The sequence below is a fragment of the Haplochromis burtoni genome, unplaced genomic scaffold (genome assembly GCF_018398535.1).
Source record: "Haplochromis burtoni strain Fernald_Lab_line unplaced genomic scaffold, NCSU_Asbu1 Contig_1219, whole genome shotgun sequence".
NCBI lineage: Eukaryota > Metazoa > Chordata > Actinopteri > Cichliformes > Cichlidae > Haplochromis > Haplochromis burtoni.
This window is the reverse complement of record NW_024583580.1, coordinates 6,717-31,594: the sequence shown is the minus strand read 5'-3', so window position 1 is coordinate 31,594 and position 24,878 is coordinate 6,717. Positions and strand designations below refer to the sequence as shown.

Genomic DNA, 24,878 nt, shown 5'->3' with positions numbered 1-24,878 from the left:
TCTCGCACTCAACGATCCTTCTCCTATCGCACTTGGGGCTATGTACCCAATCTCGGGTGGGGGTGATGATATCTCCCCCCTGACCTGGCGTCCTGACTCCTCCTTGCCGTAGCATTTGTGTTGTACCTCGTCAATCTCTAGCTGTGAGAGCAGTCCCTTCTTTCGAATGTTGGAACACTGAGCTACTAGTTGTTTCGCCGTCATTGTGGATGTTGGGTATCGAAGAATCCATAGGTCCCTCATCCTATTCATGTAGGAGTTACTATATATTATCATATATATATATATATATATATATATATATATATATATTTTTATATATATTTTATACATATATATAATAAATAATATCTGAGGAGCAGGTGCATTGAGAGGTGCAGTGTGATCAGTGTATTGCACATTGAGTGTGTGTGGTGTTGGGGGGGTGCTGTTGCAACTATACTAAATAAGGTTATAATAAATACAGTTTAAAGAGGTAGGAATGTTGGTTGCATTGAAGTATAAATAGAAATACGGTTTATAAATAAGGTAATGGTAAATGGCCTGTATTTATATAGCGCTTTACTAGTCCCTAAGGACCCCAAAGCGCTTTACATATCCAGTCATCCACCCATTCACGCACACATTCACACACTGGTGATGGCAAGCTACATTGTAGCCACAGCCACCCTGGGGCGCACTGACAGAGGCGAGGCTGCCGGACACTGGCGCCACCGGGCCCTCTGACCACCACCAGTAGGCAACGGGTGAAGTGTCTTGCCCAAGGACACAACGATCGAGACTGTCCAAGCCGGGGCTCGAACCAGCAACCTTCCAATTAAAAGGCGAACTCCCATCTCTTGAGCCACAATCGCCCCGATAATGTCCATGAGCGTTGGCAGTGCAGTTATCCTCCAATCAGGGTGGAGGTAGGGCATGTTGGACAGCATGTGGGTAAAACTTCTGTTGAGTCTGTTTGTCTTCGACCTGATGGACCTGTAGCATTTACCAGAGAGAAGGGGGGAAAAGTGAGTGTCCAGGATGCATGGGGTCTTTGATGACGATGCTGGCTTTCTGCTGAAGTCTGCTAGTATAAATGTCTCTGAGGGGGTTAGTGAAGTGCCGATTGCCTGCTGCCCTCACCACCCGCTGCAGTTTCCTCTTGTCCTCTGCGGTGCAGCAGTTGAAACAGAGTGTGCAGCAGTAGGTCAGAAGGCTCTCGATGGTGGAGCAGTAGAAGTTTACTAGCAGTCTCTGGGGTAATTGGGCCTGACGTAGTTCCCTGAGGAAGTATAGCCTTTGTTGTGCTTTTCCTGCCTGGTGGGAAATGTTTATGGACCAGGTAAGGTTGGCCGAGATGTGGACTCCGAGGAACTTAAAGCTTTCTACCCTTTCTACCTCCTCCCCATCAATGTAGAGGGTAGAGTGCCCCGATCGCTTTGTTCTTCTGAAGTCGATTACCATCTCCCGGGTCTTGGCTGTGTTCAGATGCAGGTTGTTGTCGTTACACCATTGCTTCAGATGCTGAACCTCCTCTCTGTAGGCTGAATCATCGTTGTTGTAGTCCTACGATGGTGGTGTCGTCAGCAAATTATATGATGGTGTTACTGGTGTGGATTGGAGAACAGTCATGGGTGAAAAGTGAGTATAAGAGGCGATTGAGGACACACCACTGTGGGACACCTACATTCAGAATGAGGGTGGAGGAGGTGTGCTCTCCCATTCTGATGTTCTGGGGTCTGTTGCTCAGAAAGTCCAATATCCAGCTGCACAGTGAGCTGCTGAGTCATGGGTTGCTTAGTTTTTTAACCAGTTTGTGGGGTTGAACTGCATTGAAGGCAGATCTGAAGTCCACCAATAGCATTCTAACATAGGAGTTACTAATGTCCAGGTGTGTGAGGGTTGTGTGAAGAGCTGTTATTATTGCATCCCCAAGTAAATAAAATTGTGTAATCTAACCTTTTAAAAAAAAGGATCATCAGGCTGTGATTACTTAAACATTATCTTCAACATAACAGAGCTGCAGTAATATTAACTGCAATTTGTCTATAACTGATGTTTTTCTTACAAGAGTCAAAACTATTGGACTGGACTCTGTTTTAATAAAAGAATATTACCAATGTGCACTGTTTCAGGTTTTGTCAGGAAGTGCTCATTTGTCAGTTCTACTAAACTCATGTGAGATTACTAGTTTAGATTGATGAATAAATGCACGGAAAAATATATAAGCGCAATACTTGTTTTTGCTCACATTTTTCATGAGCCGAACGCAAACATCTGAAAATTATTCTACATACACAAAAGACCCATGACTCTCAAATATTGTTCTCAAATCTTTATAAATATGTGTTAGTGAGCACTTTTCCTTTACAAAGATAATCCATCCCACCTCACAGGTGTGGCATATCAAGGGTCTGATTAGTAGTGATGTGCAATACCACTGATTTCCTTTCCGATCCGATACCAAGTAATATTCAGGGTGGTATCGACGATACTGATCCGATACCGATACTTTGTACAAAAACGTATTTTATTTATTGTATCTCAAATTATAGCATCATAATGATTACAGGACATCAGATTACTTGTTCTTATCACTTAATAATGCAGAGTTCATCATATAGAAATAAAAAAACTGAAGTTGTGCTATTTGAACACCTTGCCTGCCTGCAGCACTAAAGGACTCTGTGAGAGACGTCTGTCTCGCCCTAGCAGCACCTGTCCTCTTCTCCTTTTCAGTTCGCCTCAAGAATGAGAATGTAGCTCTGTAAACGTCAAATATCTGAGCCGACCGACACATCGTCTTCAAACCCCCGCGGTCTTTCACTACTCGGGTTAAACATGATATATAAGTCACTTTGATAACTTAAAAATGTTATTGTTTGGCTTTTTCAGTGTTTTATTTGTTCGTGAGTAAATCGGTTTGGCTGAGATTAAAGTTATTAGATTAGATTAAATTAAACTTTATTAATCCTCGGGAGGGTTCCTCCGGGGTTTTCACACAGCTAAATAAACGTCAAAAAGAAAACTAATTAAACAAAGTGTGAGACAGTCCAGAGTTTACGCAAGCACCCGGTTATATTTCAGATAGCAAGGAGCAGACAGCAGAGTTTCACTCCACCGAGGGAGCTCATGACGTACTACCCGGCTTTCTTTAGACCGCGAAGCAGCCTCTGAATTTGGACACCACCGCTGTTTCCAACCCGATAATAAAAACGATGACATTTAATGTACTTTATCCGATAAATAAACCCTGTAAAATGTATTTATCACCCCCCAACAGCCCTTTTGAATGTCTCTCTAGTATGGCCACAACACCTCACTTTTTTGCCACATGTATCGCAAACCACGTCTCAGCTGTTTGTGGAGGTAAAATACGTCCGCACATGACTCCAATTACGCTCAGCTGCGCACGCCAAGGGGCTGCGAGACATTTATACAGCCGTATTTCGCACATGACTATGAAAGGCGGAAGAGGAAGTAGTTCCTTTGGATGTAGACAATCTGAATGTTATAGTTTCTTTCCACTCTGTTACTGTTAATGATAAACTACAAATTTACTCTAAATTAATAAAATATCAATATTTTTAATGTGAGAATCGATTCTAGAACATAAATGACTGGTATCGGAGGAATCGATATTTCAGGATCGATCCACACATCACTACTGATTAGACAGCGTAAATAATGTTCAGTTGTGCCTTAGACTGCCCACAATAACAGGCCACTGTGAAACGTGCACAGTTTTGCTTTATGGGGGGGGAAATCAGTCAGCATCTGGTGTGCCCACCATTTGCCTTATGCAGGGCAACACATCTTCATCGCATAGAGTTGATCAGGTTGTTGATCATGGCCTGTGGAATGTTGATCCACTCCTCTTCGATAGCTGTGTGAAGTTGCTGAATATTGGTAGAAACTGGAACACGCTGTCGTATACACCAATCCAGAGCATCCCAAACATGCTCAATGGGTGACATGTCCAGTGAGTATGCTGGTCATGCAAGAACTGGGATGTTTTCAGCTTCCAGCAATTGTGTACAGATCCTTGCAATATGGGGCCATGCGTTATCATGCTGCAACATGAGGTGATGGTCGTGGATGAGTGGCACAACAATAGGCCTCAGGATCTCGTCACGGTACCTCTGTGCATTCAAAATGCCATCAATAAAATGCACCTGTGTTCATTGTCCATAACATACGCCTGCCCATACCAGAACCCCACCACCACCATGGGCCACCTGATCCACAATGTTGACATCAGCAAACCGCTCACCCACACACGCTGTCTGCCATCTGCCCTAAACAGTAAAAACCGGGACTCATCTGTGAACAAAACACCTCTCCAACGTGCCAGATGCCACTGAATTTGAGTGTTTGTCAACTCAAGTCAGTTACAACGACGAACTGCAGTGAGGTTCAAACCCCAATGAGCACGACAAACATGCAGATAAGCTTCCCTGAGATGGTTTCTGACAGTTTGTGCAGAAATTCTTTGGTTATGCAAACCGATTGTTGCTGCAGCTGTCCGTGTGGCTGGTCTCACGCAATCCTGGAGGTGAACATGCTGGATGTGAAGGTCCTGGCCTGGTGTGGTTACACATGATCTGCAGTTGTGAGGCCAGTTGGATGTACTGCCAAATTCTCTGAAACGTCTTTGGAGACTAGGGATGGGTATCGTTTAGGTTTTATCCGATACCGGTGCCAAACCGGTACTTTTGAAACGGTGCCGGTGCTCAAACGGTGCTCAAACCGGTGCTTAAAGAATGGAGAACACAAAATTGGTCCCAAAACCTCTCATGTTCAGCTGGTTTTTTGTAAAAAGATAACAAAGTTAGCCTTTTCTGCAGCTATGGGGCATATATGGTATCACTCTTAGCTGGAAGCAGTGCTTAATCAATGGAAAAAACACAAACTTTGTCCAAAAGCCTCTCATGTTTATCTGTTTCCCTCTTTTTCTTTGATCATTTTAGCCTTTTTGGCCAGGGTGAAGGGAGTATCTGCCATCAAACAAGAAGACAGCCGCATGTAGCTATGATGGTGTTTGCTAGTTCACCTTACATGCATTAATGTAATAACGTGGTTAGCCTACTCAACGTAAATTACACATGAACAACATTAAGCTACTCACGCAGAGAAGAACGGCTGCTGCTGCCATCACTCATCATTTCTGCTACACTGGCAGGGCTAGGGGCCAGGACTCTCCTCTTCGGGTTTTTGGGGGATGTTGCTAACTCCGGGTCCGATAACAGGCAACCACACGCACAGTAGATGTGCTCGGTGTGAGGTCTCGCAGCAAGCTATCAATACGGCGCATTTCTGGGCTTTTAAAAAAAAACGCTATGCGTCGCCAGGTGTTTCATCGGATTTGAGGTGTTACCTCCTTTGACAGTATCAGCTTAAAGCACTTGTTGCAGGCTGCTGAGTTTGCATATTTTGCTGTGAAGTACAGCCAGACTTTTGACCGCTTCGCCTTGGGACATTTTTAATCTGTAGCTCTGCTCTAAAAGAACGTACGTACCTGGCCCCGCCTACTATCCTCGGAAACGTAAAATGATTGGCTAGAATCTTTTTTTTTTTTTTTTTTTTTTTTTTGATGGTCACTGGTGACTTTAATACACAAAGAAAGCTTAAATCATAAAACTACTGCAGGGTTAAAAAACAACAACAAAAAAACAACAACAACAGAAAAAACAACGGACAAAAAACATAGTAACCCACAAACTAATTATGAGGTCAGACTCCTGCCTGCCATTCTGGCAAGCAGGCAGGAACACAGGACTTGGAAAGTAAGAAATAAACTTGCAAGCAGTTTCATTACTTACTTCCCATTTCCTTTAATCATAATACAAAATAATGCAGGTACAGGAACAAGGAAACCAAATCAACAACTACTCAACAAAAAAAAAACTGCAAGAGAGGACATAACAAAGAGCATAAGGAAGCTGAGAATTTAAATACACACCAGATAATTAGGAAGATGGGAAACACCAAGGAAGACAGCTGCAACAAATCAGGAAATGAGACAGGGGAAGTAAAAGCCGATACAAAGCACAGGAGACACAAGACTATCAAAATAACACACACACTCCTAATGCAAACAGAGTTTTTAGGCCTTGGATTGTTTTGTACTGAAACTGCAAGAAAAAACATGGCATGTTTACATACAGATCATTTCAGCATGCCTGTGGAAGTAATGGTGTGTGGTCTGAATTTGCATGAGCATTGCTACAAGCTGCATCTGCAGATTCTGCCAAACCAGAAGTGGGATGTAGATGTGTGTTTAAAAAATTACCTTTAAATGGTCATTTTAGTGATTTTCATTTTCACACTAATTTATAAAAAAAATTGTAAAAACAATATCCACACAGTGTATGTGTTATAACATTACCATGGATACATAAAGCCTCTACTGTTTTTAAAGATTACAGACTCAAGCTTAGCGAGCCCTCTTAACACGCTGAGGTTAAACGGCGGTCCCTTAAAAACAGGCATTTTTACATTACTTTAGATGTTCTTATGCAAAATGTGTTCTGCATTAGCAACCTGGACTTTGACCAAATGCTCATTTTTCTCGTGGTATGTGCAGAAAATTATTATTCCCCAATCAGACTCTGAGCAAGTTGTTCCAGAGTCTTTCTTGCTCTGTTCAGTTAATTTCCTAAATTAGTATAAACACGAGCACATGCAGTACTTCAGCTTCAATTCATCATAACATCTATTAGCCTTTTTCACACTGTCACTAGTGTTTTTTGTTTTTTTGTTTGTTTTTTTGCCTGTCCCGTTTGGCTCTTTTGCCATCAGAATTGTTGTCTAAAGGCAAAGAAAGATGCCCAACGGATTGGCTAGAATCTAAAGTGTATGACATCTCAGGAAAAAAAAAAAGCACCGAAATAAAGCACCGAAATGTGCGCTGCTTTTCGGTCTGGTTACTACCGTTTATGTCAGAACCGGTGCCATCATGGAACCGGACACCGGTACCCATCACTATTGGAGACGGCAAATGGTAGGGAAATGAACATTAATTTCACGGGCAACAAGTCTGGTATACATTCCTGCAGTTAGCATGCCAATTGCACGCTTCTTCAAAGGTTGCGGCATCTGTGGCATTGTGCTGTTTGATTAAACTGCACATTTCAGGGTGGCCTTTTATTGTGGCCAGTCTAAGGTACACCTGTGCAATATCCATGCTGTCTAATCAGCCCTTTGATATGCCAAACCTGTGAGGTGGGATGGATTATCTTTGTAATGGAAAATTGCTCACTAACACAGATTTATAAAGATTTGACAATAATATTTGACAGTCATGGGTCTCTTGTGTATGTAGAAAAATTTTCAGATGTTTGAGTTCAGCTCGTGAAAAATGGGAGCAAAAACAATAGTGTTGTTTTTATATTTTTGTTCAGTGTATATTTTAGAGCTAGATTGTCATGTGCCGAGGCACGCATGCACCAAAGGATCAAAAAGCAGACTCGTATGCGAGCAGGAAAACACACTTTACTATGTTATCAAAAGGTGACCCGGGATAACCAGAGAAGAAAGCGAGGAACTGAAAAACTCGGGGATGTAAAATGACGCGGGGAAGCAGAGATCGGGACCGTGGGGAGGCTGCAACAGAAAGGGGAGAAAATTACTTGAGAGCCGGGAAAACAGGGAAACACTACAAGACAGGGTTTGAGTAGCTGGCTTACGATCAGAGTGGGGACCGTGGGACTTGGGAGGGGAGTGTGTAAGTCCGTGGAAAGGGAATCTGTGGAGTCGGTGATGAGGCCAGGTGATGCACCGTGTGCTCCAAGCGAGCAGGAGGACAGGCAGGTGGCAGATGCAGGACGCCGGATCGAAATCTAGACACACGAAGGCAGAGTTAACGCCGTTCAAATAAGACATCTGTACAACGCTTCCACGGGAGGCTAGTTACCACAGAGAGGTGATTAATGGACTGGCGTGGAGCATCCGTCAGCGCGGGGTTAAATAGTCCTTCAGGTAATCGCCCCGGATGGGAAGCAGGTGTGCCGGTAATGGCCCAGCCCAGGGGTGTGGCCACCAGGGCATCCAACACACACACACACAGACACCTTAGACACAGGACCACGGACCATGACAAGATATTTTTACATTACATGTTGTCTACTGTTGTACTATGAAGGAAAGCAGGTGTCAGTCAAATTTTCCCATACAGTTCTGATGATCCAGAGTGGCCCTAACCCTCAAATAAAAAAACTAAAAAGAAAAAACTCAGAGAATTAAGAATGTTTTCTTTTATTTCTAGAATGCCTCATTGTTGGAACTGACACGAACTGCAACTGCTCTACAAATTATCTTTGGAGCAATGAAGTGTGCTACAACTACAGCTGCTGCGGGGATGCTACTTGCAAACAAAATGTATCCTACATCACACCCCTCTGTTCTCCTAAAGTTCAAGGTAGATCTCCTGAAATGTGTAACTCTTTTTTTGTTTGTTTTTTTGTTTATTATTTTTATTTTATTTTTTCTATTCTGTTGATTAATGATATGGAATAAGTTTTAGTGTATACCAGTGTTATAGAGAACTAATGCAAAATTAAACTATTTGCATTAAAATGAGTGTTGAAAGCATTAAAAGTACTTAAAAATAGAAGTACTTTTTTTGCAAATAAACAATATTATTTATTTAAAAATATATATATAACAATAGTCAAACATGTCTTTGGTCAAATTTGACAACAGTGTCTGTTTTGTTGAATAGTATTAAGATACTGTTTTGAATTTCCAAAATATTGCCATGAAAAAAGCACCTATGTTACAAATAAATTAATCAAAAACAAAGCATACACTGAAAGTAATGTAACAACTTGAACATTTTGAACAATTACACCTAAATTAAAATGAGAAAATGTACTTGGATTCCAGTTGAAACTAAATTAATATAAACTATAATAAGTGTGGTGTACAAATCTGTTGAATACTGCTATGTTTATCCTTTGCTTTTCACTCTTCTACTTTTTCAAGATTCAAGAGCTTTATTGTCAATACAGTAGTATTCACAGTATACAGTGTACTGAAATGCTGTTCCACCCTAAGCCCCCTATGGTGCATTTATAAATATATAAAGAATATATATCCAAGAGATATAAAACTAGGAATTATAAATAAATAACATGCTAAGTTTTGGTAAAAATTAAGGGATAAAAAGGTACTAATTACTAACTATACAATTCTATACAATACTATAATGGTAACTATACAATATTACCTGTACGATAAACAAAGATAAACAAAGACAGGACTGAGAGAATACAAAGTGGAATGTGCAGTAGGTATTGAATACCAGTTTCAAGCTATTGTCAGGATATTATTGATGAGACATGACAAAGACGTGTACGAAATGCAAAATGTAAAGATTTCACCTAAAGAATTTAGGTGTGTGTTCAGAAGTATGTGACTGAGTGTGCAAATGAGAATATTGTTCCCAGGACCAGTTTGTAGTGGATTTGTGGTAGTTTTTGTTGTTTTTGAGTCTTTTGATGATTATTGTAAGGTGTTTGTAGAGGTGTATGTTTATATCAGTCCTTTTGTGGTAGTGAGTTGAGGGCTATGACTGAATGGGGGAAGAAGCTCTTGCAGTGTCTGGTCATTACAGTTTTAATGCTGCGAAACCGTCTGCCAGATGGAAGGAGGGAGAACAGTGCATGTGAGGAGTGGAAAGTGTCCTTCACTATGCTGTTCGCACGTCGAATGATGTGTCTGTCATAGAGTTGGGAGATGGATGTGAGAGGGCTTCCAAAGATCCTCTCTGTTCTCCTCACTATTTGCTGCTGAGACTTCTTTTCAGCGAGGGTGCATTTCCCGTACCAGATAGTGATGTAGCAGCAGAGGATGCTCTCAATGGTTCCCCAGTAAAATGATGTGAGGATAGGAGGAAGGAGACCGGCCTTCTTCAGTTTCCTAAGAAAGTGAAGACGTTGTTGGGCTTTCTTCATGATGGTGGTGGTGTTCAGGTTCCAGGAGAGGTCAGCTGAGATGTGCACACCGAGGAACTTCACACTGTTGACCATCTCAACAGCAGATCCGTTGATGTGCAGTGGAGTGTGAGCCATTGAGGTCTTCCTGAAGTTAACAACCATCTAAATGTTCAGAAGACTAATGCGAGACAGGTTGTTATTCTGGCTCTTTGTTCTCTGCCTCAAAACATGCAAAGAAGTCATTTAGTTGGTTTGGCAGAGAGGGATCCCTGCTGCATGCTGGAGGTGTTGGCTTGTAGCCCATGATTGTTTGGATGCCCTGCCACATTCGCCGAGTGTCCTTTGTACTTGTGAAATGTGTGTTGATCTTATCTGCATACTGCCGCTTTGCGTCTTTGATGGCCTGTGATACATCTGCTCTGGCTGTAGTGTAAGTTCCTCTATTTTTGGACTTAAAGGCAGAGTCTCTGATTTTCATCAGGTTGCGTGGCTTTGCAGAGAACCAGGGTTTATAGTTTGCAGATCACGGTCTTGGAGACAGTGACATCCTCAATGCATTTGCTGATGTAGCTGGTCACTGAGATTGTGTACTCCTCCAGGTCCACGGTGTCTGAGTATGTAGCAGCTTCTCTAAACATATCCTAGTCTGTGCATTCAAAGCAGTCCCCATGCTGATATGCATGCTTGTCTTTGACAACCAAAATAAAACCCAAAGTAATAACAAACTGTAATATTTACAATGAACACAGTTTTCATCAATGGATCAGTACAGACTGCAGCATGGGATTCAACCAAGACCACAACGGTATGTCTCATCCTCACGTTTGTACTATTCTATAAATAAACTATAAATATAAATATGTTTTCTATTGTTACATAGTACAAAAATATCAACGATGTCATGCTTTTTCTTTTCTTAGCTTCAAAACCAATTTCAAAACCTGAATGCTATTCAGTATGTGAACGTTACTGGTCCAAGGTACTGTATTTTACAAAGAAATATGTTATATAAGTTACCTTTTTGGTTTTGTGTTTGTTTTTCGTCAATGTTATTTTTTTTAAACAACATCACTTATTATTGTGACACCACTTATAGTCACCAACTAAACTGTTAGTTATTATAGGTGAGTTTTTTGTAAATGATTCTACCTGAGTTAGCTAATGTCTTCAGGGCTGTTTCAGAGACCTGAGCTTCAAAGCTGATTGGTAGATGGGAAACCCTGAAACCATGCCAGAGAATTCTATGTAAAACTCTCATCATTTCAGTAACTCTGTGCATACCTGATGACTAGTGTCAATAGCTGTTCCCTGGCAATAGAGGGGACATCACTTGAAAACTGCATTCATTAATTTTCTTTTCTGCATTTCATGGTGCACAAAAGTGATTGCGAAAAAGATTAATCTTAGGATTCCAAAGAGACTGTCCAAATACTTTTTGGAGACCTTGCAATATGTAATATAGTGTCGGTTTTAGACACTTTTGGAGACTGACAAAATTTATTAGATATGCACAGTAAATAAAACTTACTGTTTGTACTGTAATGTTTTTTTTTCATGTCGATAACAAGTTATTTTTCCATCATTCTCTACAGAACCATCTCCACATCCTCATCGCTGCAGTATGTTGACTTTCAGGTAGCTGTCAGTGTCAGAGTGCTGACTAGTAAACTTCAAGACATAGTCAATAATCTTACAAGTCTGCTTACACCTACAGCTATATTTGTGGACACTTTAGGTCAGTAAAAAAATTTTTTTACTATTCTTTCAATTCCTGTACAACTTGATCTTCTAATCTATATATTTCTCTGTACCAGAGATTTATGACATTTGTTTGGACCTAAAAATATAGAGTTTGTGTGCTCCAGATATGGAGTTATATTAAGTATCATACCTCTTTTTTTTGGAATGTGCATTATGGGTATTGCGTTTTTGTATATGTTACCCCATATTTCCACACACTAATTCAACTATGACAAAATAAGTAAGCAGTATGGTTCAGAATGAGACTTGTGTTTCCAACAATGCAACAGTCTTTGCTCTTTTGCTTTTATGTCTAAAATGAGCCGTCCAGCTGTTTTTGTTCACACCCCAAGTGTATTTTCTATCCATACATTAGCAACAATGCTTAATGAGTTAGTTTTCATTTTCCAAAGCACATGATCTTTGTTTTGCTTACATTTAATGCAAAGTTAAATGTAACACCCATCCCACATTCTATTGAGAGGGGCCCTGGGTTCCTGTTGTTACTTTTCTACTGATACTCCCTTTTTAATGCTTATGGTATAAAGTATGCAATAAAACTACACTATATGGAAATAAACCACACACAAGCAGGTCAATTATAAAGTTAACTCCACTTTAGTGAATAATTGGTTAACAACAACACAAGGAAAATAAGTAAAATTAATAAAGTTTGATAAACAATGGTAAGCCATCTACCTGAACAGAAACAAAATAATCAAATAATATTGTGGGCCCACACGCACTCTCACCGACATACACACACCTCAAGTGCTACAGTCTTTCTGCTAGCAAACCCCTCGTTGCAGGCCTGAGTCGTGGCTCGGGTGCTTTGGGACCTAAAACAATATGGTCGCTTCACTTGTTGCCAAGTAGTAAAATAAAAAGCATGTGCAAACAACAGTACTCACACCTCCAGGCAGTTCAAGGGGATAGTGGAGGAAACTGGGTCAAGGCTACCAGCAGGCCCCGGCAGCAGCACTCACAGTCATCGTCTCCACGTGCGATCACGTGAACACATAACTTCAGCACACCAGCAGAAGGGACCTCTCTGACACACCAGCAAGACGTCCGTCTCCTCCTACTCACAGTAGAGTACAACAGTTTTCCACTATAGTTAACTATCCGTCAACCCGAAAATACGTCTGTCGCCCTTCTATGAACTCTGCGTTCACTCGACACTGTTGTTCAGCTCTCATCTCTCTCGCTTCCTGCAGAGTGCACTCCCCACTTACTCCCACCCATCTACCAGAGACTACTTCAGGGTTCACTGGAGCTGTAGTACATATCAATAACATTTCAAAAATAATGACATAAACCTCAAAATACAAATAAAAAGGCTGTGCATTTAAGTGACACACATCACATACCTTACAGGCATTTGTATACACATTATTGAACACAGTGATCATTTGCATTTAACTATCAATATAAATGAACTATTTAAATAAATGACCTATTTATATAGCCAGGGCTACATAAAGTTTTCATATCAAACCAAATTTACTCACTTCTTTTTTAATTAACAGTGTGTGAATGTTTGTGTGAATGGGTGGATGACTGAATGTGTAAAGCGCTTTAAGGTCCTCGGATGGCAGAAAACTTTTTACAGCTTAACCAGGACAAGACTGAAGTTTTAATCGTCGGTCCTGAGGCTCAGAGAGAGAAACTCTTGTCTAAATTAGAGGCATTTTCACTATGTCCTTCGCTACAAGTGAAAAACCTGGGTGTTATTTTTGACTCTGAGCTTGGTTTTATCCCACATGTTAAACATGTAACCAAAGTTGGATTTTATCATCTAAAAAATATAGCCAGAGTCCGCCCAATTCTCTCTCGGGCCAACACAGAGATGCTGATGCATGCTTTTATTACCAGTCGCATTGATTACTGTAATGCCCTGCTCTCTGGTCTTCCTAAGAAGAACTTTACAACTTTTGCAAAACTCGGAAGCTCGTGTGCTGACGAAGACCAGAGGGCGGGCCCACATTACACCGGTTTTAGAATCGCTGCACTGGCTCCCCGTGTGTTTCAGGATCGATTTTAAAGTTCTTTTATTGGTTTTTAAATGTCTTAATGGTCTTGGGCCTTCTTATCTCTCAGATCTGCTTTTACCGTATGAACCCTCGCGGACCCTGAGGTCCTCTGGTACTGGCCTTTTGACTGTCCCTAAAGTCAGGACACATACTCACGGAGAGGCAGCTTTTCAGTGGTATGGTCCTCGTCTGTGGAACAGCCTGCCGGAGGAGCTCAGGGCCGCAGAGAACGTACATGTTTTTAAGAACAGGCTCAAGACCCACCTTTTTAATTTAGCTTTCACCTAACGTTTATTTATTTTATGCTTATTTATTCTATCCTGTTATTCTATTATTAATTTAGACTTTACCTAATATTTATTGATTTTATTCTTATTCATTTCTTAATCTTCTTACTCTATTTATATTTATATTTATATTGTATCCTGTTCTTATTTATTTTATCATTTTACCCTGTATATATCATTTTACCCTGTATATATCCTATTGTGTCATATTTTCTCAGAGGGCGCTCTCTGCACCGGGGCTGTGATCGACTGTGGCTGCTGGGTTTCTGGGGGTCCTCTCAGCCTGGCTGGGGGGCTCCTTGGCCTCCCTCCTGCTGTGTGCCCAGCCTGGAGGCTGTGGTCTGTGACCGGCTCCCGGTGCAGACGGCTCCCTGTTATAGTGTTTCCTCACTTGGCTCATGCGAGCCCAGCCCAATTTTTACTCTTTAAGTGTGCGCGTGTGTGTATGTGTGTGTGTGTGGGGGGGGATATGTGTGTATTCACATCATTTATGTTAATGAGAGTGTGGGGAGTGAGTTGGAGGGTGGGGTGGGCTGCTTTTAACTATGTAAAGCACTTTGTGCTACATTTTTTTTGTATGAAAAGTGCTTTATAAATAAAGATTGATTGATTGATTGATTGATTAGGGACTAGTAAAGCGCTTTACAAATACAGGCCATTTACCATTCAGCAAAGCTGCTGTAAACTCTCACTGAAAAACATATATTTCCACAAGTGCAACAAAGTGAGAACACGTAGCATGAGTCTTAAACATTTTATTATTTTTGAGACTCATATGTCATATGAATATTTTATGTTTTGGGCCTAGCACCGGACCTTGAGGAACTCCAGATTGTATATCCATGCAGGTTGATTTGTATTCATTTATATCTACAAATTGCTGTCTCATCACCCAATTCAGCACAAACTATCTAATACCACACTTTTCCAGTTTGTTTAATAATATATTGTGTCAAAAGCATTTTGAGATCTAGAGGTATTCCAACTGCACACTCTTTATTGTCTATAAAATGTTTGAGTTCTTCAGTTAATTCCAGTAATGTCAAATATGTCGATCTGTCTTTTCAGAATCAATAAAACTACATGTGAAAAAATTGGAAAAACAAAACAAAATGAAATATTATGCCCACATATATTTAACCATACCAATTTAGCTGCAGTAACATTAGCTTACCATATCCCCATGATTTGTCTTCAAGGCCAATTAATTTTAGTTTTCACTAATGCATGGTTATTACAATTTATCTGTCATGATAGGCTGTGTGCAGGCAGGAAGGAAAAAAAGGACCCAAAATGCAGGACACTCAACAATGGGACTGGAACTCAAAACACAGCTTTTATTGCTGGAAAAACCTCATAAAATAAAAGTCACAAAAGCAAAACAAAATTCAACTCAGAACAAAGGAGCTGGAACACAAACACACAGCATTTAGAGGGTACAACGCGACAAAGGCAAATACAGGGTTTAAATAAATGGCATAGTAATCAGGGAATGAAAAACAGGAGGGAGACAGCTGGGTGAAATTAGGGCTATTGAGTACTTAAAGCGCTGCATACAACATGCCTCATTCACACCATTCATACAATCACTTCTAAGATCAAGTGCAAATTAACCAACATTCACACTCTGATGAATGCATCGGAGAGCAACTTGGGGTTAGTAACTTGCCCAAGGATATTTGGCATGCAGACTGGGGAAGCCAGGACTTGAACCACAAACCTTCCAATCAGTAGCTGATCTGCTCTACCACCTGAGCCACAGCCAAGAATCGGAACATAAATCATAATACAGATAAACACCAGAATATAAAAAACAAAAAATGCTGGGTCAAAATGACCCAGAACTGTGACATTATCTATTCTAACCATTCAGTATGAATAAAATAAATGTTCATAAATGTTCCAAAACAATGTTGTTGGCTAAATTTAAAATTGGATAAGTTTAAAGTGACCTTTTTAGCATTTTTATAATTTATATTTCCATGTATTATCTTAACACAGGAATGGTCATTGTAGAGGCCCCAGGGACTCAAGTTTGCTATCTGTCCACGCCACAACTTGCATGCAAACTTGAGGAGGCCACAGACAGCGCAGGCTGGAATCTAACCACAGGGAATCAGCGCTTTGAGCTCAACGACGGCAGTGTGGTCCAGCTGAATAAGATCTGTAGCACAAATACCTTCCAATCTTGTATTGGTGTTACCCTCAACAAGGTGACAGGCACTTGGGAAGGCAAGTGTTTACACTTTTTTCTTGATTAGAGATAAAACATCTCTGATATGAAATCAGTATACAAAATACACTTAGTTATAAACTCACACTAACAAGATAGTATAATGAATTAATCCTGTGAAGCACTTCCTCTGAACAGGTTTGAATATTTATTTTCTTTTTTGTGATCGATATTTTATTGATTTTCAACAGGGATGAGGGGACAGGTCAAAAAAACTGGTTTGATCCTTTGTGTGGGTAGCACAATGGCACAATGGATTTAAACTGTTTGATCAGCTCTGCTCTGAACCTGTTCATAACAAATAAGAATCTGATTTTTTTATAAACTTGCATTGTAATATTTTTGACATATATTGTTTATACTCTCAGCGCTGTTTCCACTATGGTCAGTAATATGGCAACTGGTGGCTCAGCTCCTGTCATTTCCTGCATGTGTTGTTAACTGAAATGTCAATTAATGTGTAAAGGGCCAACCCTCCATTATAATTGTAACTGTCTTATGTTCCCTGCAGGCACATATGAGTGTGGATTTACCATTGGGTCAATCAGGCACATAGGCAGGACTTATCTGAGTGTGGCCCTCCTACCTGATACAATTACCCTGAGTAGCATGCCTCTTACTGTGGACTGTTCAGAAAATCAGGAAAGTGTAAGCATTACCGTCAGTGCCATAATCCCAGCAAGCAATACAACCTATGCCATTTCGTGGGGCTACAATGGTAATGTGTCTCCTGATGTAAAAATGACAAGTAAGATTTTTTCCTTGAATTTTCAGTATTCTAACAGAAACAAATACATGGGGTTTTTTTTGTTGTTTTTTATTTATGTCATTAAAAACACTCAGATTAATCAGTAATGCAAAATATGTGTAAAGCTTACTGCACAAAATCTTTATTCACTTAAAAAAAATGTCATCTTCTGTTACAGCTTCAAGCAGTTACGTCAACTACACATTCAATCCTGCCATCCTCTGCAAACAAACGATTGAACCATATGTTAATATCAGTTTTAAGAATGTAATCGGTCAAATTAAAAGTGCACAATTGAACATCCCAGTTATCTATGGTAAGGATTCTTTAAATTGTCTATTATTTTAAATATGTTTAAAGGGGCCTTATTATGCTCATTCCAGCTCCAGATTTCTATTCTACTATTATGCCAGGGGCTGGTGCAATCTTGTCTGAAAAACAGTTCCAATAATACCACCTTTCTTTTAAGCCAACTTTCAACTGACTGGCTACCCAATATTCAGCAATATATGCCTGAAATGTATAATGGGTCTACTTTAATCTGTTTATTGTAAATTTCATGTGTAGTATAATGACATATTCTCAGGCTTTAGAATTGCATATGTTTGCAAAGGCCTATGCTGCACCAGCTAATGATATAAATATAATTAATAATATTATTTTCTTTTTCCTAATGTTTTTTTTTTTTATTATTAAGCTGGGAAGCCATTTTGTAAAGAGGAGCTACTGGATAAAGATACATGGCCAAAAACCCCAGCTGGAGACACAGTGATTATTCGAACATGCCCAGCAGGCACGGTTGGCTATAAGTCCCGACCTTGTAACGGCCCAGCCTGGCAGGCAGTGTTCTCAAGCTGCGTCAGTGAACAATTGAACAAAATTTCAAATGCAGCTGAAGTGAGTGTGTCTTTATTTGTCATTACAATAATACGTTTTTGTTTGCTCTCGTTTGCATTTGTGTATGTGTTTCAGTATTTTTAGTTTCTGAAACTGCAATGATAAAGGTTTGTAAATTTTCATCTTAGTTCACCTTGACTTTAAAGTTCATACTCTCAGCTCTCTGCTGAGGCTAGGTCTCAGTCACACAGGCCTAGAGACTGGTCGGTGACCACTAGTTGCTACGGAAAAAGTGTATTCCAGTATTAAGTAGTAACTGGAAGTTTGCTGACGGAAGCTAGAGTGAATTGCTTTAGTCACCAGCAGGTTCCCACAATAACCAGTGGTTTACAGAATAGATGCTAACTTGGCTCCAAATACACTTACACAAACCAGAAACTGATAAAGTATTCCTTACTAATGCAACCAATACATTTCAACTCAGTCTTCAGTTTACTGTTTGCATCATACTGTCACTACGACTAAGAGAATAAAATGGTGAGTGTTTGACAGACAAATTGGCATTTTTCATGTAAACTACAGATATCTGCTGGCAACTAATCACGAAGAGGTTTTTGTTGCAATTTGTTACCATTTTCACCCAACATTATAAGTAAAATTTAATAAACTCCAAAACTAAGCTATATAGATCATACCATTTAGAAGGAGTATGGTCAAATCTGGAGCGATTTCAATTACACAGCGTAGCATATTGCATATGTAAAACTACTGCTTTGTTTAATGTTTTGCATGTAACTCATACAAATCCAAATGTAAAAGTATGTCAAGACTTTAAAATAAAGTGTCTGTTGTGCTTACTGTTGTGAACTATAAAATAGAATTATAGGATTTTTCTTTTCTTTACACACTAATTCCTTTATCTAGGCCTTCCTGAAGGGACTAGGGGCCACCACGGAGGTGGCCAAGAATATATTTGAAGGGCTAAAGAACAGCTCGACATTAAGTTCTGGATCTGGTGAAAGTATTGCTGACATTAGCGCCTCCATCGGTGTTCTAAATATGATGGCCGACGCATCAAACACAACTGTGTTGGGAGAGGATATCTTTCCTGTAAGCACATCTACCTTTTCTGTTATACATACTTAGTTCTGACTATAAAAGTTCAGACTTCATTTTAGAAGTAGAAATTCAAATAATCCTCAACATATACTCATTCTACATTCTACTACTCATGTCACGTCAAGATAGTTAGAGGAATAATACCAATAATACAACACAATGGAAATAAGTCAATAAAAATGTACAAGTACCTATTCTGCAGGAAAAAATGTCCACCAACTGTATAATATGGATTAATATGGCAGATTATCAGTTTCATCAGTTTAAATATGTTACATTTTCTTTAATCTACAGTAAGACCTTTAAGAAATAATAGAATAACAAAAGAATTGCTAAAATAATGTCCTTCACGACTCTGTGATGCAGCTAACTGTCAATACAGCAACATATAACTCTTTCTAAACATGTTACTTGTTCTGTTACTAATTAGCTAACATAAATGATGTAAGTCTATTAGCAACAACTAACCAGAACAGGGCTCTGTAGTGGAAATGACCCTTTATACATGTAGTTTCTCTTCCACTTTAAATTTCAACAACAGACCATGCAGTACTTAAAGATCCTTGACTGTACACCCAAGCGGATTACGCCTGAATAGGGGTCCTAGCATCAACTGAGAAAGTGTGAAAAGTCACTGTTCAGTCAAATAAATTTTTTAAGTTTATTTTCTATTTTACTGTCTTTCAGGATTTTGTTAGTGCAGCAAGCAATATGTTGAATGGCACCTGGAGTGGGGTAAATGACACAATTCGTTATAAAATGTCATCAAACTACCTAGAGTCTGTGGAAGGTCTAGTGAAGAACATTAAGGTCAACCAGAGCGACGGAATCAACAGTACAAATCTAGACCTTACATTCTGTCGAAGTAATGACTGTGATGTGTCTGTGTTTGACATTGGTGTGAATATGAACAAGACCAATGGAATACTGAAAACTGTAGCTGTGAAAAATCTAATGAGTAAATTAAATAACAGCTTTAATGGCATACAACCTGAACGTACCGACCTCATATTATCAGCCACACTGGACAATAATAGTGATTCAACTATACAAATTAGACTGGACTTCCCCAGTGGGAAAACCAACCCCACTCAACCTCACTGTGTCTTCTGGAACACCACAAGGAATCAATGGTCAGATGAAGGATGCAATATCAGCATTTCTGATGAAAACCACACAATATGTGAGTGCAACCACCTAACTGCATTCTCTGTCCTAATGTCCAAGGGTGATGGAGGAAAACAAGATCCTATCCTTGAACTTATTTCAAATATTGGCCTTGGTGTGTCCATTTGCTCCTTGGTGATCTTTCTCATCATTGAATCTCTGGTGTGGTCAGCTGTGGTCAAGACTAACCTTTCTCATTTTCGGCACACAGCTATAGTGAACATTGCCACGTTCCTCTTGCTTGCAGATTGCAGTTTCTTGGCTTCTAGCAATCCCAAGACTTTAACTGACAGCTGGTGTCTAGTACTGACCATATGCAAACACCTCTTTTTCTTGGCTATGTTCTGCTGGATGCTGTGCCTGAGCATCATGCTTGTCCACCAGCTCATCTTTGTCTTCAGCCCACTGAGGAAAAGAGTTTTCATGTTCCTCTCCAGCATTTTAGGCTATGTTTGCCCAATCCTAATGGTGGGATCCAGCTATGTGTACTGCAAATACACCAACCAGGACTACTACGACAGCAAAACATGCTGGCTAGTTTATGTAAAACTCTTGGTTGGCTCCATGCATGCTTTTCTCCTGCCTGTGGGAACCATTGTTTTGGCAAATCTCTTTTCCATGATTGTTGTCATCGTTACACTGATGAAGACCTCAGTCCCTGACAGCAGCAAGGCCGATGACAAGGAAACGGCAAAAGGCATCCTCAAAGTGGTGATTGTTCTAACACCTGTCTTTGGAGTGACATGGATTGTTGGCTTCATGCAACTCATCATGTCTGATAGCCCCATCTATAACGTTATCACCTACATTTTCACCATCCTTAATACCTTCCAGGTAATTTGAATGCACAGTTAGCACATACCAAGCAAATTTAGGTAATAATTATTTCAAAAAATGTATTTGATGATCTAAAACATTCACAAATATGAATAAGAAAATCAACAATGGACAAATCTCCATTTCCCTCTATTATAGTTTATAAATTATAATTGTCTTTTTTTATAATTCTTTTTCTTTAAAAGTTATATTTTTTTGCTTTTCATTGTTGATCAATTGTAGAAGTAACATATTTTAAAACATTCATTATTTCATTGTTTAAAAGTAAAAATAAAGCCATGTATTAAAGTTGAGTTAATTATCAATATCCAAGTTTCTGATGATGATCAGAAAACTTCATTCAATGGCAATGCACAGATCTAACTTTCCCATTGACATATAACTCCCTTAAACTCTTGTCTCTGCTGATAAAAACTGCAAACCTGATTCAAAAGGAAAACCATTGTGTCTTTTTAGACATGTTACGTATTTTTTCTCTCTTCCAGGGTTTTTTTATTTTGATCACAGGGTGTTTTGCAGAGCAGAAGGTAGGTTTAATCATTTTAGTGGAACAGATATCACTCTAGATATATTTATAAAAAAAATTTGATGGTTAGAAGAAAGTGTTTAGTATTTGCCATGTACTTAATGTATTAAACAATTTGTCTACATTGTTACTATCAGGTCAGAGAGGAACTGTTCAAGCTCATAACTGTAAGCACAACAATGAGATACATACAGAATTGCCTGATAAAGTGATAGAAACATGGTTGATAATACTTCTGGTCTCTTCCCTCAGGGAAAATCAAAAGGAAATGACAGCACAAAGAAATTCACTTCAACTACGTACACAAAAGACCACTGAAGATGTAGGTCAGTTCTATCTATTGTCCTTAACAATATTCCTTTAATAATGCCAAATTTCTATCTTGAAACTTGGTAGCCCACTGAACTGATCAATCCTGAGTGATGAGAGATCCTTCAGTAACTAAACTCGCATTTTCAGGGTTATATCTATTAACTGTTGATGGCTGCTGTAAACCACCACACAAATACAAGTTGTTTTGTGTTTACAAAGTAATCTATAACAAGGCTGAGTAGCAGGGTTGCACTTGTACTCCGGTGGAACGGCATAGGTTGTGTAATATCAACATACTAGCATGCTTAAAATGATAACGTTGGTGTTTAGCAGATATCATGTTTAGGGATAAGGGATAAGGTAATTACAAATAATTGCAACAATTTAGCCAAGAAAGAAATTGTAATTTTGCCTTGATTATGTTGGATGATAAACATTTCATGGATTGCCAAAGTTATGAACCCTGTTTATTTGCTTTATCTAAAGTGTGGAAAAGACACATTTCTCAAGGTTTTGCTTTCTTTTTAAGCAGCAGAAATTGACATTTTGATTTCTGGGTAACCCAAACTGAATAAAATGAGTTATTAAACCATGGTCACACTGAACCTGTTGAAACAATATGAATACTTGTTTTCTGCTGGTTTTGTGATCACAATTTGAATGTTGTGCTGTTTTTCCACGAGGCTCTCGTGTCAAACAGTTATAGTACCCATATGGTCAGCATTAATTACTTCTTCACCACATGGAAGCAGAAATGATCTTTTGTGAATTAAAGTTGAGTCTTAAAAGTTTTATTTTTTTGCTTTTCAGACTGTGAATCCTGAACTAACAACTCGCCTGTCCAACTACCCCTCTACAGGAGAATACAGTTAGCATTAAGTTAGTATGTAGTTCATTGACATTTACAGTGCGTTGTTTAAGGAGATTTAACTAAATGTTGTTTATAATCATATCATTATCTATAGTTATATGTAGTTTTCCTAAAAAGCAATAGAACCCCTGTCTAGTTATTATTTATGACCAATTAGAAGTGCATGACAGTGTCTTTATCTCCAGAGACCCTGCCTTTCTTATTTATTCTTATTTTGCCATGTAACTGATGTTTCTTGACTGTAACACATATACAGGACAATAACAGCAAACAGGACGAAGAATGCACTTCAGCTGCATTGACAGATAGTGTAAAACATGGCTGTACCTGCCAGATGTAAAAGTGAGGCTTGTCTTATACTTTTGTTTGCAGTCATTACTAAATGCCGTCCTTGACATAAATGACAGCCTGAATGGCAAGGGTTAGGGTTTTAGTGACTCGTTTCCAGTCATCTTGGAAATCTAGGTCATTCTTCTTGCCAGAAAAGAGAATTTCCCACGATATCTACATCAACACAAGTTTCATGGTCAGTTCTACCCTTCACTCTTCACATCAGGTTTCAAAACACCAAAATGCCACTCAAAAGAATTATCTTAAAGCTTCAAATGAGATTTCAGGAACCAGCGGGTAACATTGAACATCTTTTATACTGTCTTTGGCTGAAGTGAATCTGGTAGTGAGTTTGAAAATTGTGTTTGCTAGCAATAACCAAAAAATGTAGCATACTATACCTTTAAATAGAGCATTGTTGTCAATGATTAGCGCTAAGGTTCCGATGATATTTGTACATGACACATAGTACTTCTAGCTATTCTTCTTGCTATTATTATTAGCTAAGGTTGGTAGATTTTGTCAGTTATCTTTGTAGATGCAAAAATCATTTGTTTTCTTCCATTCCAAGTAAAATTAAAGATAACTAACTGTGTACATCTTCGACTTAACTGGATTTTGGATATTAAGTAGACCAAGAGTGCAAGTGCTCACTGTGCATAGAACAAAGTAAATGCTTTAACAAGTCCGGACTTGTTTAATGGTTGTATTTAAGATGAATTACTGTATATTTAAATTTATGTTTGGCGTGAACTATAACCTGTATACTATCCCTGTGTGGCCACTGTATGTATCTGAAATCTGTTCAAATAAAAATAAATAACATTCTTTTTTTGTTGTGAAATTGAATTCCAACCTTACATTTTCCTTTAAAAAAAATCACTGTCACATACAAATAGACAAATCATTGTTTTTATAATGTTATGTTGGGACATCACCTTTGAGTGGAGTGGCTCAATTTACTCCTGGTCCTTATATTGCTTCTAATCCTGATGCCTAATAGAAGGTCCTTGTTATTTCAAAAATCAATGGAAAGGTTTATGTGATACAATAATCTTTGCAGGTGGAAACATTCACAATCCATCTCCCTCCCAAATGAGCCCTAATATAACAAATTTACATTTCAAAGTTAAAGTTTCAGCTACATTACACTCCAGTACTGATGACAGTTTTGATTTCATTAATGAACAAATGCAGAGAAAATGTCATCCACTCAAGTGAAAGTTACTGTGGTCTTCTGATAATGAATACAATAGCCAGGGTCAGCACTACTGTTCCTGTTATGCCACCAGTCACAGCTGCCAGGAAGCTTCTATCTATATTAAGCTTCTCACACATCTTTCCAGAGTAGTATCTGGTAGTGATGTGCGATACCACTGATTTCCTTTCCAATCCGATACCAAGTAATATTCAGGGTGGTATCAACGATACTGATCCGATACCGATACTTTGTACAAAAACTTATTTTATTTATTGTATCTCAAATTATAGCATCATAATGATTACAGGACGTCAGATTACTTGTTGCAGAGTTCATCATATAGAAATAAAAAACTGAAGTTGTGGCTATTTGAACACCTTGCCTGCCTGCAGCACTAAAGGACTCTGTGAGAGACGTGTGTCTTGCCCTAGCAGCACCTGTCCCTCTCCTCCTCTTCAGTTCGCCTCAACATATGCTCGTCATATTCTGTGATATGATTTACTCTGAGGTGTTTGACAAGGTTAGTGATGTTGCCAGACATAACCATACATGCCAACCCTCCCGATTTTTCCGGGAGAATCCCAAATTTCAGTGCCCCTCCTGAAAATCTCCCGGAGCCACCATTCTCCCGAATTTCTCCCGATTTTCCAACCGGACAACAAAATTGAAAAACCATATTGCAGAATTCATAGCACAGCCCAGCCAATTCCAGTTTCCAAC

At 39.2% G+C, this 24,878-nt stretch overlaps 1 protein-coding gene and 1 long non-coding RNA gene across 5 annotated transcripts in view; one reads left to right on the top strand and one right to left on the bottom strand.

The window, feature by feature from the left end:
* The window catches only part of adgrf3b (adhesion G protein-coupled receptor F3b), a 35,835-nt gene extending 12,034 nt beyond the window's left edge, over positions 1–23,801 (top strand). For 3 of the 4 annotated variants that reach the window (XM_005952083.3, XM_005952082.3, XM_042216728.1), the window contains 14 exons: positions 8,246–8,398; positions 10,667–10,722; positions 10,838–10,896; positions 11,510–11,652; positions 15,979–16,209; positions 16,722–16,958; positions 17,137–17,274; positions 17,656–17,855; positions 18,720–18,905; positions 19,602–20,915; positions 21,404–21,445; positions 21,582–21,611; positions 21,697–21,770; positions 22,567–23,801. In XM_005952083.3, coding sequence (XP_005952145.1) covers positions 8,246–8,398; positions 10,667–10,722; positions 10,838–10,896; positions 11,510–11,652; positions 15,979–16,209; positions 16,722–16,958; positions 17,137–17,274; positions 17,656–17,855; positions 18,720–18,905; positions 19,602–20,915; positions 21,404–21,445; positions 21,582–21,611; positions 21,697–21,762 — 2,855 coding nt within the window. In that variant the 3' untranslated portion in view covers positions 21,763–21,770; positions 22,567–23,801. The remainder of the gene's footprint in view (positions 1–8,245; positions 8,399–10,666; positions 10,723–10,837; positions 10,897–11,509; positions 11,653–15,978; positions 16,210–16,721; positions 16,959–17,136; positions 17,275–17,655; positions 17,856–18,719; positions 18,906–19,601; positions 20,916–21,403; positions 21,446–21,581; positions 21,612–21,696; positions 21,771–22,566) is intronic. The other variant, XM_005952084.3, reaches the window with a different exon arrangement.
* On the bottom strand, positions 6,861–8,247 carry LOC102302742. Its single transcript, XR_317859.2, has 3 exons — positions 7,895–8,247; positions 7,668–7,820; positions 6,861–7,584 (listed from the first exon to the last, which is right to left on the bottom strand). It is a non-coding gene; the product is annotated as an uncharacterized LOC102302742 (long non-coding RNA).
* Positions 23,802–24,878: the final 1,077 nt, after the last annotated feature.